The 16454-nt window shown below is 41.0% G+C and overlaps 2 protein-coding genes across 2 annotated transcripts; both read left to right on the forward strand.

The window, feature by feature from the left end:
- The first annotated feature begins 1740 nt into the window (after nt 1-1740).
- sting1 (stimulator of interferon response cGAMP interactor 1) lies at nt 1741-9661 on the forward strand. Its single transcript, XM_070913169.1, has 7 exons — nt 1741-1786; nt 2721-2947; nt 3937-4129; nt 6234-6342; nt 6675-6919; nt 8666-8852; nt 9279-9661. Exons 2-7 carry the CDS (start codon nt 2721-2723, stop codon nt 9515-9517), a joined length of 1200 nt encoding a protein of 399 aa, XP_070769270.1. The 5' UTR covers nt 1741-1786; the 3' UTR covers nt 9518-9661.
- A 5123-nt stretch (nt 9662-14784) lies between these two features.
- On the forward strand, nt 14785-16409 carry LOC139291374 (DNA damage-inducible transcript 4-like protein). Its single transcript, XM_070913388.1, has 2 exons — nt 14785-15040; nt 15600-16409. The coding sequence occupies exons 1-2, from the start codon at nt 14863-14865 to the stop codon at nt 16043-16045; spliced, it is 624 nt and encodes a 207-aa protein (XP_070769489.1). The 5' UTR covers nt 14785-14862; the 3' UTR covers nt 16046-16409.
- Nucleotides 16410-16454: the final 45 nt, after the last annotated feature.

Here is a 16454-nt window from a genome sequence, read left to right on the forward strand (position 1 = left end):
CAAAGCAAAAAGCAGCAAGACACATTTTAACAGAAGAGCCGGTGTGTTGCCGTCACAATTTAAAGGAAAAAAGTGTACTCTCTCTGACCATAATTCTTGATGATTCCTCTTGTTATTTGATGATATTTATGATTCTATGATTATTATGATTCTATTTATTATGGACATTATTCTTAATATTTAAGCTCTCTCTCTGCTGGTTGCTCTTCATGTTGCGTTGCTCCTTGGTTGATCTTGTTGTGCTTCTTTGGGAGAGGTGAACCCCCCTGGGAGACCCTGTGCCATAGAAATTGTGCCACGGTTCGTTCTTTCTCTCTCTCTCTCTCTCTCTTTCTCTCTCTCTGTTTTGACTCCCTAGTCACTAACACTGTAAGCATGCCCCATGGGACGATCCACTTTTTTTACTCTTGAATAAAATATGCATGAACCTTTGGTATGGATACCGAGCCTTTATTCCCTTACCACTGAGCATGGACACACACACACACACACACACACACACACACACACACACACACACACACACACACACAAATCACAATACAAAAGAACCACCTTGATGATACTAAGGAACACTTTACCAAAGCCAGTCGAACGGACCAGACGTGTTATACAGTTTCTAAATTATAGAGGAACATGCCTGCTTAACCTGAATGTTTTCCAGTATATACAACGGATCAATGTGAAGAATGCCTGAAGAGGCGGGGTACTTCTTGGACAGGTCACCAGTTTATCACAGGGCTGACATATGGAGACAGACAAACCATTCGCACACACTCACACCTACGGATAACAGTTGAAATAGTTAGCTAAAAGTAATATATGGTCGAAATAGTTCAGTATAATTGTATTAAAAAATGCTGTAACGATAAACACTTTGACACACAAATTAACACACAAATTAACAGTGTTAAAAAAAATCTAAAGTTTAAAATCAATTCAAATAAACACATTTGGAACGTGGCAGGTGCTGTTGATGAAGGGGTACCTGAGTTAATATGTAAGGGGCTGTGGGGGTACGTCTAGACTTGCATAGCTGTCTAGTCTCTGGAAACCAGTGGTCTAAGACACGTACCATTTAATCACAACAAAAATCCTGGCTTGATTCAGGCCCCCTCTCCTCCCCATTGTAACTACTTCTACTGTCAACTGTCCAATAAAGACAATATACCACTAAAAATAACATTGAATAAGAAATATATATATATGCTATGGCCTTCACAGTCATGGTGAACCAATGTGTCACACAGCGTCCTCCACCATCATCAAAACAACACGAGGTGCTAGTTCCAGAGACGAGTAGAGTCTATGACAAAGAGCCTGGAAGCTGTTCTGAAGGCTGTCCCAACACTTAACTAAGATACTTATGTTGGCTTTTACTTAAATGTGTCACACATCTGTACATTGCAGTTTTTCACTTTGATTTCCAAAAGACTCAAAAAAAAGGCACTCAAAATGGCCACTGCAACATATCTGCATCTACTCTATTGTGAAGTGATTGACAACAGTTTAACTGGAAGCCAAGGTGACACTTGAAAGTACAAAGTTATAAATCCGTTTTCATTACAAAGGTATTTATAGTGATAACTTCCTCTTTCATAATCCTTTGCTCTTTATCCTCATCTGTCCCTCCCATTCTCTCTCTCTCCTTCTGAGAGACATTGGAATAGAGGCAGAGCAAATTTAACTGAAATCGAAAGTGAAAGCGTTGGAAAGGGTGGAGAGAGAGGAGAGGCAGAAGGAGAACACAAGGCAAAGCAAATCGGTTCACAGCAAACACACCAAGGTGAGTTCCTACATTTCTTTCTCTTGTCTAGTTTTAAAATGAACTTTGGATGTAGTTAGACTAACTGTCCCCTGCTAGATTAGACCTTTTCCTTCCTGTGCACACTGGAAATAGTCATGACAAAGATCAGGTTGTGTGTTTGTGGTAAAAAAAGGAACTACCTCATTGTGGCTCCACTGCATTGAGGTTGTACTGGAATACACTTGTGTATAGGCAAATTGTCTGTTCCCAGTCAAAACGTGTTTGATAGTTCTTTTATCAGGTGACACACCCTGATGCCAACAGGTATAACATCTACTTAAATAATGGGCTTTTAGAGAGCAACATTAACATAAACAGTTTAAGACCTCAGAGACAGCTTTGGTCATCTGCAAATAATTAAGTGTTTCAATGAGTGATCAAAATGTATCACTGGCATTTGTCCTGTACATTGTGTCTTGCCACACCTTTCTGTGAAACAGGTGATGGAAAAAAACACACTGTGGCTGAGTCACGTACAACATGCACATTTCAGCCCACAGCGAGTATAGACACACTGCAATTTAGAATATATTTACACTTTAACTGCTCAGTACCTCCCCCTAGATATTCTAATCCTATACTTTTGGCTTGACGCGTTTATATTCAAGAACTGTAGAGAATGTATTTTGTTGCTAGATACAAGCTCTTGCAGTATGTGACAGCTGAAGACTGTCTTTAGATTTTTTTTAGAGTTTGTAAAAGCTAAATGGTGATTTCTATGTAATATTTTGCTGTTGTTAGGTGAAAACCTTAAGCACAGCCGTATTTCTCACTTAACTACCACATGGTTTAGACTTCATTAAGATGGCTTTGAACAGTTTTCTGGGTGAACTGGCCCGACGCACTGAGAGATCGATACATCTGGTTTTATGAAAGCGCTCCTTGGCTGCGCTGGGTGACTGTTCCCTGACAGATGCAGTGCCTCCAAGATCAGGATGCTCTCATCCCTCAGCCTCGTGGGACGTTGCCTAAGGTGTGTGCTGCGGTGCTAGCTGCCCTAACAATAGGAGGCATCGTGTTCCTGTCTCCTGAGAGGTTATTTGGCTGGGTTGCCATGGTAATACTAATCCTGACCCTTGGCCCATTACTGCATGGGCTCTGTCTGCTAGCAGAGGAGATGCTGTTCCATTCAAACACGAGGTGAGAGAAAAGTACGAGGAGAGACAGAGTGGTCGAGAGTGTTTTTGTATTTAGATTTAGAAATTTGCTGTCTGGGAAGTTCTTGGGTTTTAGTGTGCCTTTGCTTTAGCATTGCTTAAAGCTGCTCTAATCAATATGTATATATTAACAATGGATCAAATGACTGCATGTAATGTGAAAGGGGTCACTCATAGTGACAAGCCCACAGAGAATTATCATCCGACTCTGCAGTTCCTCTCAGCTCTTCGAAGCGTTTCACCATCTTTCAGCCCACTATTTTGGTTTTACAGCCTGCAACTTTACTGCTTTGTTTTGGTTCACTCTCACCGTTTCCAGCTGCAGTGGGCAGCTGTTTTTTGGTGAAAAACTTTAAAAAACCCACTGTGCACTGTGCAGACAGACAAAGTTAGCAACTAGCTGGTGAACACAGTGAAGCATTTAGCAGCTAAAGAGCCAGATATTTACCTCAGGAGCCGGTGGAGACCAAAACAGAACTAAAAGAGTGACTCCAAATGAATGTCAGTCTCTGCTCTATGGGTATATAAGCAGCTGCTGCTATCAACTTAATGAGGTGACAATATGTCACTGTTGTGTTTACAGATTGCTGCACTGCCCCCAAGAGGCCAAAAATGCAACATGCCAATTTTAACCATCAATATGTCATAAATAAAATAAAATTGGATACCTTGGTATATTTCTCATAAACAAATGAGACACATGAAGCTAGCTTCTGTGATATACAGTGGTACATATTTGGGCCACAATCCCATAAATCCAGCCGCTCCTTATCTCACGTTATTTCTTGCTCTTAACTGTCAACATTGATCTCAGTAACAGTGTATTTACAGTAATAATTTCAATCTCTCTAAATTAATGAAATGTTTCATTGACGTTACAGTGCCTAACTGAGCATCCACTAGTACAATAGTGACAGTACAGACACGGTAACGGGGACAACAGTACCATCTTTCCTACTCTGTTTTTACCAGGTATCGAGGCCGAAGGCTGCTCAGCCATGTGCTGCCAGCATGTGGCTTGGGGGGAAACACCCTGCTGGCTGCTGGGCTGGCAGGCCTTCTGCTCTACCTGGCCGGACATCCTCTGCAACACGAAAGCCAGTGCTGGAAACTCCTGGTCCTGACCTCGGTTCTTTACGCGCTGTTCAATAGCCTGAGAGTTCTGGTGAGGTCCACACCTGACACACGAACACCAAAGCCTTTGTTTTTCTGGGGTCTGTCTTTCTCTTCCACTGCAGTACAAACACAAATAAAGTCATTTAAACATTACAAGGCAGATGTGTTCCTTCTTAAAGGACCATGCCAATGTCCAGACATATTACCAAGTGTTGGTATTTTTCTGTCCTTCAAAGCCACCATTAGTTTCCATTCCTTTAGACATGAATGTAAACCTTTGACTGTCATTGAAAACACATTGAAAGATCTAAAACACAACAGCATGCTTTGGAAAATGGTCATTCATAGTAAAGTAATTCGTGCAAAGAAAACAGACAGTACTGGTACCGCCCTTTAAATGAGCTTGTAAACATCTCTTCATGTAACTCTGCCATTACTCCTCGTAAGTACAGGACTAAATGACAGGTTAGGCTACATGTAGCTAGAAGGAGTGGACATCTGGAGCATCTCAACCTTATTTACACTTTAGTAACTGCTAGAAACCAAATGTAGGACTATGTTTCATAAAACAATGTAACTCTGCTTCACTGCCTGTCACTGCCCCAGGAAAATGGTTGTCTTCACCTTTGAAGACCAGTGTTTATACAACACCTCATCTCAGCCCTGCAGTGGGTATCAAGACTGACCATTATCTAACCCTGACCCAGTGTTCCTTTAACCCACAAGAACCCAGACCCATTTCCCCTCAAAGGAAAATTATGGGGAGTATACCACAGACCAAGTGGACCACATTGAAGACATTTCTGATGTGTTTTTTTTACACTACCCCTTAAGGTCAAAGATCTGTGATGTTACATATACGTTACATTGGGCGTTTATGGTAAATTTACTTGTTTTATATTAACTTGTTCAAGAAATATGGTCAAAACAGGTTGACTGTATACAGGAGACACTATTAAAGCATTAGAATTGTTAAATGGGTTTTAACTTACCTTTAGTATCAAAATACAGGCTTTTTGAAATTAGTTGCTTCCTTCACTTGTGTTTACGTGTCACACCACCATTTTGAAAAGGTCCCGACCTGTCACAGTCACATGACTGTGACATGACCACCACACCAGGATGTTTCCTATATGTGGCTTAGGGACTTAATGAGTTGAGATCAAGCACAAAGCTGTATAAGGAAGATTCTGGGGCCTTTGAAGTGTGTGTTACACTGGTGTCCCCATGTGTTCTGGGTTAAACTGCCTTTGAGTCCTACCCTCATCCAACCAAAGAGCAACTTGCCTGGTTAATCATTCCTTATGTCTTCATTGTATCGGCTTAGGCTGACCCGAATGCAGCCATTCTATAACTGTCAGCATTTGAGATTCAAAAGTTAATAAAGATCCACGCAGTAGTCCAGGCAGTACTACTGCACGCAGATCCACGCAGTAGTCCAGCTAGAGCCAGATAAGCAGGGATAGAACTCATGGCACAAGTCTACGATAACTTTCATTTGATGTCAGGCAGTAAAACCAGCAACCTTTAGGTACACTGTGAATCTACTAAACTAAACTACACTAAAAGAACAATGTCTTTACAAGTAAAAGAGACAACTCGAAAAAAACGTACAGATCCATTGGTTTTATCAGTTCATCATTTGAGAGCTTGCCACATTTTTACAGCTCCGAGCGCCATGGTAGAAGTGAAAAATAGCTCTATTTTAGCATAAGAGCACTACACTTGAGACAGATCAGTCCCCATGTAGGAGCACTTCCAGAGGCATCAGTTGATTGTAATTGATATGGCATTTCTGGAGTACAAATAGGCTCAAAATATGTCTTCATCAGCAAGAATGACCATAGCCCTCACACTGCCCTAAAATAATTGCTGTATAATTCTGAACAGAGCTTGCTGTTCCCCCATTCTCATTATAGAAACTGGAGGCATTACAGATTCAAATCCAGCTCAAGCTTGGGCGAAGCTGTCTGTCCCCTTCTTCAGCACCGAATTACATCTAAAAATATATTCGTCCTACATAATAAAGGGCAGCTTGGGTGCAGGGATGCCCTTTTCTTTTGCCTGACACCTTTGAGAAGGCGTCAGGCGGCTCCTGAGCAGAGGTGAGGTGCTGTGACATCCTTCCGGCTGATTCTGTGGTCGGTGTGCAGGGTCCGTCAGAGGTGGAGGTGTCAGACATCTGCGAGGGGAGGAAGATGAACGTGGCCCACGGCCTGGCCTGGTCCTTCTACCTGGGCTATCTGCGACTGGTGCTGCCATGTCAGTAACATCATAACTAACATACACACACACACACACACACACACACTCCTTTTATTTTAAATGACACACTGGCCATTTGAATACAAGACTTTACTTGTACCACGTAATTGGATATACTGTATATGCCTGTTTTAATACAACCTCTAAGCTGTTATGTGCTACATCCCCATCAAATATTAATCTTTGGTGATACTTAAGCTGTATTCTCTCGCCGTTGTGTTTTATAGGGTCATAGTATTGCAACTTGCACTGCATTATAGTGATTCTAGAGATATGAATGAATGTAAATAAAGAGATGTGAATGTTTGTGTGTGTGTGGGTCCATTCAGACTTGGAGGATTGCATTGCAGAATTTCGTATGACCCATCGGGCAGGCAGCCCCTTCAGAGGTCGCGGCTCCAGGAAGCTCCTCATCCTCATACCACTCAATGCCAACATTTCTCACAAGCTGGAGGACGAGGACAACAACATCTTTTTCTGTGACAACCTCCCCCACAAGGAGCTAGACAGGGCAGGAGTCCGGAGGCGGGTCTACAAGCACAGTGTCTACAGAGTACAGGACAAGGATGGGAAGGTAGGTGGGGGTGTAAAATAATAGTTACACATTATAATGCAGCTAGATTTAGATGGTACCAGGATTTAGTGCTGTCACTCATGTTGAAGTAATAGGTGAATAGCTTTATGCAATCCATCTATTCTGTGCTTTTTAGAGTCAAAGGTGGCTCCCAGCATGCATTGGGCAAAAGGCAAGGAAACAGGTCTCCAGTCTATCAGACTGGTGTACATTTATTATAGTTATAGATCTTAAATTGGATTGCAAACTGACGGAGTTACCCATCACATTTTAAACATATAATCAGCCGCAGATTATATTCAGAAATCTCTCTCAGTTGCACAGCAAAACTATTCAGTCAACATTAAATAAGGTAATCAGAGAACCTGCAGTTTGAATGCCACTGAGCTACTTGCTGCAATTCAACTCGGTGTCGGCCTTCTTATTGCCAGTGTGATTTGAAAGACTTAGTGTTCTGATATTTTCTCCTTTGATCAGATTTGTAAAGAGAGAATAGCTAAAATGCGACAGCAAGAGAGAGAGTCACAGTGAAGTGACAGAGTCGAGGGGCTGTTTCTGTATATATATATCTGTTTTTTCAATATTTCAACGTCAATGCGCTCTATATTCAATATGTTTGATGTAGCAAATCTAACGCTGATTGTACTCAAAACCACCTCTGTAGTTTAGTCGAGGGAAAGGAAGTTCGGGCTGCATGACAGCATACTGAGTTTCATGTGAGACCAGAAATAGCCACCAATTATATCAAAGTGATCACCAGAATGATGTTATGGCTGTATTTTACAGTCATAGAATAAGGTAATGATGAATGTTTGACTTTTTACACTTACCCCAGTACTGTATTTAGATTTTGGCTACTTTATGGTTCTATTCCACTACATTTCAGAGAGAAATATTGTACTTTTTACTCCACTACATTTATCTGACAGCTGTGGTTACTCAACAGATTAGGATTTTACATACAAAACATGTGACAACTAATGTTTGTTTTCATTGTAGATTAATCTGATGACCATTTTCTTAATTATTCAAACAATTGCTTAATCTATAAAATAGTGATAACTGTCCATTACAGTGTAGTACTGTCCAAGGTGACATCATCAGTCTGAAACCCAAAGTCATTCACTTTACAATGATATAAAACTGAGAAGTTACATCAGAGAAGCTGCAACCAGAGAATGTTTGGTGTTTTTGATTGAAACAAAAATTTGTCAGAATACTTCTCAATGAATTATAATTCCATGATGAGTAGCCTACTACTACTTTTGATACTTTAAAGCAAGACTTTGTCACCTTTGAAAGAATGAATAACACATTCTTCTTACAAATGAAAAGTTGAATTGAAGCAATAAAACACACCCTTGCTCAATTCAGTACACTTTTTAAAATAATCTATACTATCAAAGAAATACTGATGCCTTTTCAACACAGATGATTTGTACTTTGAGACTCAAAAATAAAATACTCACTTCTTGCATAGTACATCACCTCCAGCATGCTGTTTCCCTTCCATGGCACAGCACAAGTACCACCTCCTGGCTAAACCTGAGAATTCACCTGTGGAGAAATAATTTAGTAAAGCAAAGTAACAGCACCATCTATCTGTAAAACGTGGTAATCAAACATCTCTGGTGCCAGACCTCCACAAGCTTTTAAAGGATTATTTGTCCACGTGACGTATCTATCTCTGTTTGTCTCTTTTGTTAATGTGTGTGTGTGTGTGTGTGTGTGTGTGTGTGTGAACAGACCCATGAGTGTGTGGTGGAGTACGCAACGCCTCTGCTGACACTTTACAGCATGTCCCAGGAGAGCAGCGCAGGCTTCGGGGAGCCTGAGCGCAGACAGCAGGTTCTGCTCTTCTACAGGACCCTGCAGGACATACTGGAGAACTCGTTGGAGTGTCGCAACCGCTACAAACTCATCCTGCTCAATGGTAGGACAGCCAACTTTGTGCACACCTCACAGCATCAGACAGTTTTAAGGGGGATTTCAGCTTTTAGCTTATCCGCTTTTCCACAAAGATTGACAATCAGGATTTGTGTATTTATGGGTTCTTTTGCAATTTGTGTTTTTAAAAAAGGTTTTGTTGATGCTCAGCGGCCTTATGCCTCACTAAAATTGAAAAACTGCATAACTGAAATGAAAGATGAAGGTCAGAGCATCAGTGTTGCCCTCATGTGAACTTTCTTTGTATCTTTGTATTGGCTGTAAGAAACCCAGTTTCAGAGCATAAATACTCCACCACGTGATTTTTACAAAGTTATTAAAAGGGTAGGCTTTTGAAAAGGAGTGAACAAAAAACAATGACAATGATTAGAGGCAGGATGCTCTCACAAACCATCATCATCTCTTCTTCTAGATGAGCATGTGGACGACCCTCACTTCCTGTCCAAGGCCATCCTCAGACACTTGCAGCAGCAGGAGAAAGAGGAGTTCTGCCTCACCCCTCCTCCTCAGCAGGAGATGGTGCACCCATTCACTGACCAGCATCATCTTGAGCCAATGAGCAGGGAGCCCACGCTCATGATGAGCCTGGAGAAACCTCAGCCTCTAAAGGAGGCTGTTGAGGACAGCGACGATTATGAAGGACCAATATAAACACATGAACACACATGAAAACCTCAAGAATCAGAACATTCCTGTTCTATAGTATATATATATACATGTGTGTGTATATGTATGTATGTATGTTTATACACACCGACTGATGATAGCAATTAGAAAAATGTAGTACACTTTTAATAAAAGCAAACCTTTGCTTAGAAGAGTTGTTTCATTTGACCTTTTCTACATGTGATGGTTTGGTGAGTGACAGTGAGGAGCTACCTGACCTGACTAAAGTTTAGACATTGGCAGATTGAGATACGTACAATGTATTAGTCACTGTGACCAACATCAATTGCAAACGTGCAAAACCCTCAAAACAAAAAATGTACTGACTTATCTTTCGAAATCTGGGTGTACACCGATGGTCAGATCAGTCCCCAGAAGCTGACATTCAAACAGTGTGCGTGCAGTGTAAACACCCCGGACAGATTGTACAGACAGCTTGCTTTAGTGCTACGGAAGTGTTGCAACTTGAAAGTGTCGTTTAGAGGACAGGACATGATCTTCTGCCAACATCAGCCCATCCAGTTAATATGTAGCTTAATTAGTCTGAAGTAGAGCAAAGGTGTCCACGCTTACCTCGTTGTTGGTTCATTCAATCGTCTGAGCCTCATATGACAGAATTTAGCTATTTCACTTTTAATTGATCCCCAATGATCTTGCAAAGGGATGGTTAAAATGCAAAAATTTGACACAAATTCTGCAAAGGTAATAAATGAGTTGAAGCAACAGAAAGTGTAACAACATTATCACTGTGGAGGGAAAATGGGCATTCATTATGGGTGAACCAAGATGAGAGAATGTCAGCAGGTGTGCTCACATGTACAAGTGTGAGCTTTATGACTGTATAAACAAAGAAGCAGTCACATGACACCTGACACCACGCCTGTTTATCTGCATCTCACATGCACACACACCTCATGACCCGCAGAGCTGCAGCTGAAACTGCTCGGTGAGGTTGCATCAGATGTTTACAGCCCGTCGACTGAGCAGAGGTGAGAAGGAGGACAGAGGGCTCTAATCTAAACCACACTGAATTATCAACACAGTTCTTGACTACTGCATATTCAGGTTATTTATAACATGCAAATGCAGAATGTACACAATCAGTGACAAAATATCAAACAATGGAGCATTGTTTTAACCTCAGCTGCACTGTGCATGATATGAAGCTCTCTCTGAGAACACATTACATGTGGTTTATTTTCCCTACTTTTCTCTATTGTTTGCTCTTTCTTGAGAAATACTGGATGCCTCTATCTTTACAGACCTCTAAAATCCTTCAAATGAATATCACTCTTCGGTAGAACTGCTGATAACCTCACAGGCCATGACTTGTTTTAAGTGGTCCCAAGTCAAACAGGTGCTGCACTATATGGGAATTCAATAGGTCAACAGTTCACTTGCACTACAACCTAGTAGCGTAGGTCAACAGTTTAACACCTCTGATAGCACAAACTGAGCAAATGTAGTAACGTGCTCTTGCTTTCATAAACAGCTACTATCAAGCAGCTGTTGTGTTGTTGACTGCCATCAAAACTCAATTGTACTTTGTGTTCTGTGCTAATCATCTAATGTTAGCATGCTAATATGCTAACCTAAGACGGTGTCCATGATAAACATTATACCTCCTTAGCATCATGTTAGCATTTTAACTGCGAGTATGTTAGCATGCTGACATTGGATGATTGCTACAAAATACTAAATAGTGATTTTTGATATTGAGTAAATGATTGATTTACTAATATAAAAAAAGCTTAGTGAGTTACGAGTTTGTATGTCAATAACTTGGCATTATTTAATCAGGATATTGATATGAATTTTACGTTTTGTTAGATAAGGATTTTTTAAAAACAACAGACGTTTTAGTCGTTGCCACAGTGACGGATGACTACCAGAAACAGGTCTGACCTGTTCTCCATAAAAACATTACATCCCAGGAAGCTGACACACTGATGTTGATTGACGGATAACACTGACAGCATTGTGACTGAGCCAGTGCTTAACCAAATAGATGCAGGACACTGAATATCAGTGACCTGAGCTCATCTCAACTCGTGATGAAGCAGTTTCAGTTTATGGGATTATTGAGTGGCACACTTGTTGACACTAGAACAGTTAAAGAGTTTTAACTATTAGCTATTCGATCCTAAGAACCCCAGATCATAAACACTCCACGGGTATCAAGAATGATGTGTTTGGTCACAAGAAAGGTTTGTACATTTACTGTAAAGTCTTCGAAATGCAAGAACTCTATCATTCACAACCTCATTTAAAATGCTATTTCCATGGGAATGCCATCGTATGCTTACATGTGGAACTATGGAGAGGACAGATTTGTTGTATGGTCAAATATAAAAAAACATCAGAATGGTGTTTTAGATACTGTCTTCCAAGCTCAGAGAGAAAGGCATATATCCACACGCAATGTTGGTTAGGTAGAGTAAACACACTGTAGTTCCCCTTCAGTTCCACTGAAAGACACTTCCTCCTTGGTGGCTAGTCTTTCTGACGACAGCACCTAATCTGAACGTGATTGGTCAGCAGCTGCGATGTCACAGCAGAGAGATTTCCCAAGTAGGTGAGTCAGGCGAGAGAGGTTAACCTGCAAGAGAACAACCTTCCCCCTCAGGGTCTGCTCTCACGTCAGGCCAGGAGGGAGGACTTTTAAGGCAAACAGCACCGGTGTGTGTGTGTGTGTGTGTGGGTGCTGTCTGAATTGTGTTCCCATGGTGAACTAGACATTGTTCTACGACTAACCCTGATAGCCAGACAACAGTTGATATGACTACTTTGACTATAGTTTCCGCCATTAATCTATAGCACAATAGTTTTGTTTATATGTATTAAACAATAAATATGTTCTTAGTAAAATAAATGGCGCAGGGTCAGGACTACAAAGCTACTTAAAGTTAACAATGATCTTAATATCAATTAAAACTGATTGGGAGTTAGTGAAAGGCAGCTCAAACCAGGGTATATTTCCTTGATCTATACACATGACTACTTTTTTTGATACGTAGTAATCAGTAAAGAACTGCAGTATTTCTTCATGTTTGTTAACCGATTGCGGATCTAATTTGGGTGAATATTTTAGTAGTAGTAGTGGTAGTAAATCTTAAGCAATAGATGGAGAGGAAAAATATAGCCGTGTGTTTAGTGGATACACTTCCAATGCTCCACCAGGTGTGTGTGTGTGTGTGTGTGTGTGTGAGTCTGAACGGCGAGTGTCAGACCGTGTTACTCACCTGTGAGTAAGGCAGGGCTCATGCCTCATGTCTAGACCTGATGTGCTCACACACACAGAAACACATCCTCACAGGAATCCTGAAAGCAGATATGAAAGTTAGATTTACTGGGAAATAACATAAAGACTAACTAATGAGGCTTTTTAAAATCCCACCAGGAAGAAAATTTGATGACAGTACATTTTATCTCAATAAAATCCTTAGCAAAGTCTGATTTATGTGTTATAGGTTTGTATTTGTTAATCAATTGTTTCACTACGAATACTGTAAAATTCCATAACAACATATTCATATCAAAGGAAAAAATGCCAACAGGATATTACCTGATCAACATCAACATAATTGTTGTATGTAAAAGTGTATTCATTTCTATTTCATCCAGTGTTCTTTTGAAGTCAGTTTCTGTGTAGTTTCTTTCAGTTACTCAACATTATGGCAGATCAGGGGTTAAACTGTTCTTCCCATCAGAGGAAGTATTTCTCCAATCTGGATTTTTTCCTATTTTAGACGTATTATACATGTCCATGAACTCACAACCTAATAAATTAAGACATGAAATGAACACTTTAATCGTTCAGCAATACTAAGAGATATTCAGCAATAGCAGACACATAATTCTTGCATCCCTACATGGATGTCAGGGGGGTCTGGTTTTGTGTTTTGGAGGACTGTAAAAGAACCTCTCCCTCCCTCTTCTTTTCAAACTGTCCCGCTGTCTGGCTTTGAGATTTGTAGAGACTGCACTTCTTCCATGAATACCCTCTCAGAGGAGCTCAAAACAACCACATTGAAAATCACCTTGAGGAAACATCTGTAACCAGCTGTATGTAGATTTGCTCATGCCTTACTCAACATATTGACTTGCAATGCTGGCTGTTGCACCTACATAATCTAACAACAAAATGAATGGTTTTATTTCTGTTTTTGTTATTTTTGTTTCCCCTTAAATGCACGTAAAAGCACATATATACAACTTGCATTACTGGTATTTGTTAATATTCATTTATTAGCCATAGCAGTAGTCTGTGTTTAATGACATTTTCCCCTCTGAAAAGTTGTTGTGGTTATCAACTTCAATTATGACACTGAATATTCCCACTGCATATGATTAATATTCATTTAAACCACATTATGCATGCATACATATTAGTCATAGGCTTGTAGATTTCCATTGCGGCCTACTGTATATGCCTATTCAAGGTAATAGCAGTTTTTATTTTTCATTATTCATTTAGTATTGGAAACTTTATTTTCCATATATATTGAACTGAATGCTTGCTTGTAGACAAATGTTGCATTTTTACATTTTCAGCTGACCTGCTATGCCTCCGCTAACTGTTACTGGAATTAACAAACCAAAAGTGCGTTTACTATGTACTATACTGTGCTATAATTAATTAATATTAATATAATTCATTAATCTATAACATCATCATCATTTATCATCATTTTTAATCTGCAAAGTAACTAGTAACTACATTTGTGTGACTGTAGGCATAAAACCCCTGGAAAATTTGTGTGGAGTTTCAAAGGGTAAATAAAGTACAAGTACCTCAAAACTGTACTTAAGTACAGTACTTGAGTAAATGCCCTCCTTAGTTACATTCAACCACTTATTATCAATTTCAGTTACTGTGAGTACTACGTTTTGATGCTATTGGCGATGTTAGCTAGTACAGTACGTCCAGCTAGGTGGCTAATGTCTGACAAATAACATAAAACGGAATAAAAGTACAAGCACAAAAGTTATTAGAGTCATGTAACATTTCACTACTCTTCTTTTACATGACGTAGTTGTCTGTTATCCCTACGTGACAGGGGTCAGCTCCGTCTTCATACGTGCTCCTACCTCGGTGCAATGCCCGGACATGTTGCGTTAGCCGCTAACGTTAGTCAGGAACCTTCTCGACTGAGCCGGTCAGTCCCGCCCCCTCGTGAGGTGCTCAGCTGATGCAACCAGCCGCTCCTCCGGTATAAAAGCTCCGTGCTTCGCGCCGACGGCCGCTCAGCTCAGCTAACTTACTACATGGAGAAGACACAGACCAAACGTTTGGAGGAGAAACCGGAGCTTCACACACAGGAATCAGGATGGTGTATACCACGGCTCTGCTCTTTGGACACGGAGTGCCCGTCTTGTCGGAGGACGAAAGTGTCGTGGAGATGATAGGAAAGTACTTCTCCAAGCTCACGTCCCCGAGCCCAAAGACCAGGTCAGCCCGGCGGGGGAGCGTCGAGAGCTGCGACGAGACGGATAACAACTCGTCTTGTAAGTTGTTTAAAAAGTTGAATGTAGTTTTGTTAGTGATGGACAATAACAAACGGCAAAAAGTTGCTCATTTAAACAGTCCTTGTAAGTAGTCACCTCTAATTGGCCGATCCATATTTTAATATTAATGTGCGAACATCGAAGTAACCATAATCGCTGCATAGGAACTAGGACTATATGTAATTTAACGAAGAACGAGTGAATTGGCAAATCTCCGTGACAGAGATGTTTCTGATGTAACTGATCCAGGATCTTGGATCAGCTGTTGACAGGCTGCTCCTCCTCTCAGCTGCTGATACAAAGCCTTTATTCTGATGACTCTTGTATTTTAGTGCAGCATTGCGAGACATTTCTCACATGGTTACAAGCAGTGACACAAGTGAAATGATAGAGCAAGGGTCAACCTCTTTTATTGATAATGCACTGGAATCACATTGTCTGTCAAAAGGCAAATTAAATATCATCACAGACGTTAAACCTTTATTAAAAATGCAGGTACTGTGATGTAGACTGTGAAATAATGTCACTTACTCGAACAACACTCTTGGTCTCTCTACAGTTGCCGACTGGGACACTGGTTTGGAGCAGGAGGAGCAGCTCCTCCGGCAGGATGTGACCCGGCAGATAAAGCGCTGTCTGACAGAGGCCAAAGCTTCCACCCTCCACTGCCAGGTGCTGCTGCTGCCTTGCCAGATGACCGCCAGGGTGGGCCAGGACGTGGTGCGCTCCTCGGCTGATGAGCCCTGCGGGCTCCGGGGCGCCTCCATCAAAGTCTATGTGGAGGGCAAAGATGGCCTGAAGTCTGTGGGGAGCATCTTCCCAGACCCAAGTGTCACCTCGACGTTTGAACTGTCTGTGATCTTCAAGGAAGACAAAGATGACGGCTGGCCGCCACTCAGGCACATCTTTGACACCAACAAAGTGTTGAAGCTGAGACCAGAGTACCGGCTGGTGAAGAGGAAGCTCTACTCCTCTGCCAGCCCAGTCATCCATGACTTCAGCTAGGAGCAAAGTTGAGGATGTAAACCCCTTTATCACTGTTTACCTCTTTATTGTGTGTGAATGTAATTCCTAACTTCATCTTAAATGTCAGGCTACATGCACAAGGTCTGAGTTTCCCTGGGTTATATTTTAGCTCTAAGGAAGTGGATTGTTCTTTATTTCACGAATGTCTGTCTGACTTTGAGCAGGAGGTCAAACTACTTGTTTTCCTAAACTCTGTAGCCAACATGAATACAGTATTTTGCACAGAGTGGTTGAATGTTAAAAGTGTACACTGTAAACATAAAAACTTCCTTCCAGGTCTGGGCAGGTCTCACTCCTGAAGTGTCCTGTACTTTTGTTATTTAAAATAAATTTTTCTACACAACTTTCTTTGTCCTGTGCTTGCATTTGAGTGTACTTGTACACTTGT

Source organism: Enoplosus armatus, chromosome 10 (genome assembly GCF_043641665.1).
Source record: "Enoplosus armatus isolate fEnoArm2 chromosome 10, fEnoArm2.hap1, whole genome shotgun sequence".
Lineage (NCBI taxonomy): Eukaryota > Metazoa > Chordata > Actinopteri > Centrarchiformes > Enoplosidae > Enoplosus > Enoplosus armatus.

Excerpts from the sequence above, each read along its gene's own strand:
- sting1 (XM_070913169.1), top strand. The coding sequence starts at position 2,721 with ATGCAGTGCCTCCAAGATCAGGATGCTCTCATCCCTCAGCCTCGTGGG. Across the intron at positions 4,130-6,233 it reads TCAATAGCCTGAGAGTTCTG|GGTCCGTCAGAGGTGGAGGT; the intron begins GTGAGGTCCACA and ends GTCGGTGTGCAG. Across the intron at positions 6,343-6,674 it reads TCTGCGACTGGTGCTGCCAT|ACTTGGAGGATTGCATTGCA; the intron begins GTCAGTAACATC and ends GGGTCCATTCAG.
- LOC139291374 (XM_070913388.1), top strand. The coding sequence starts at position 14,863 with ATGGTGTATACCACGGCTCTGCTCTTTGGACACGGAGTGCCCGTCTTG. Across the intron at positions 15,041-15,599 it reads GACGGATAACAACTCGTCTT|TTGCCGACTGGGACACTGGT; the intron begins GTAAGTTGTTTA and ends GTCTCTCTACAG.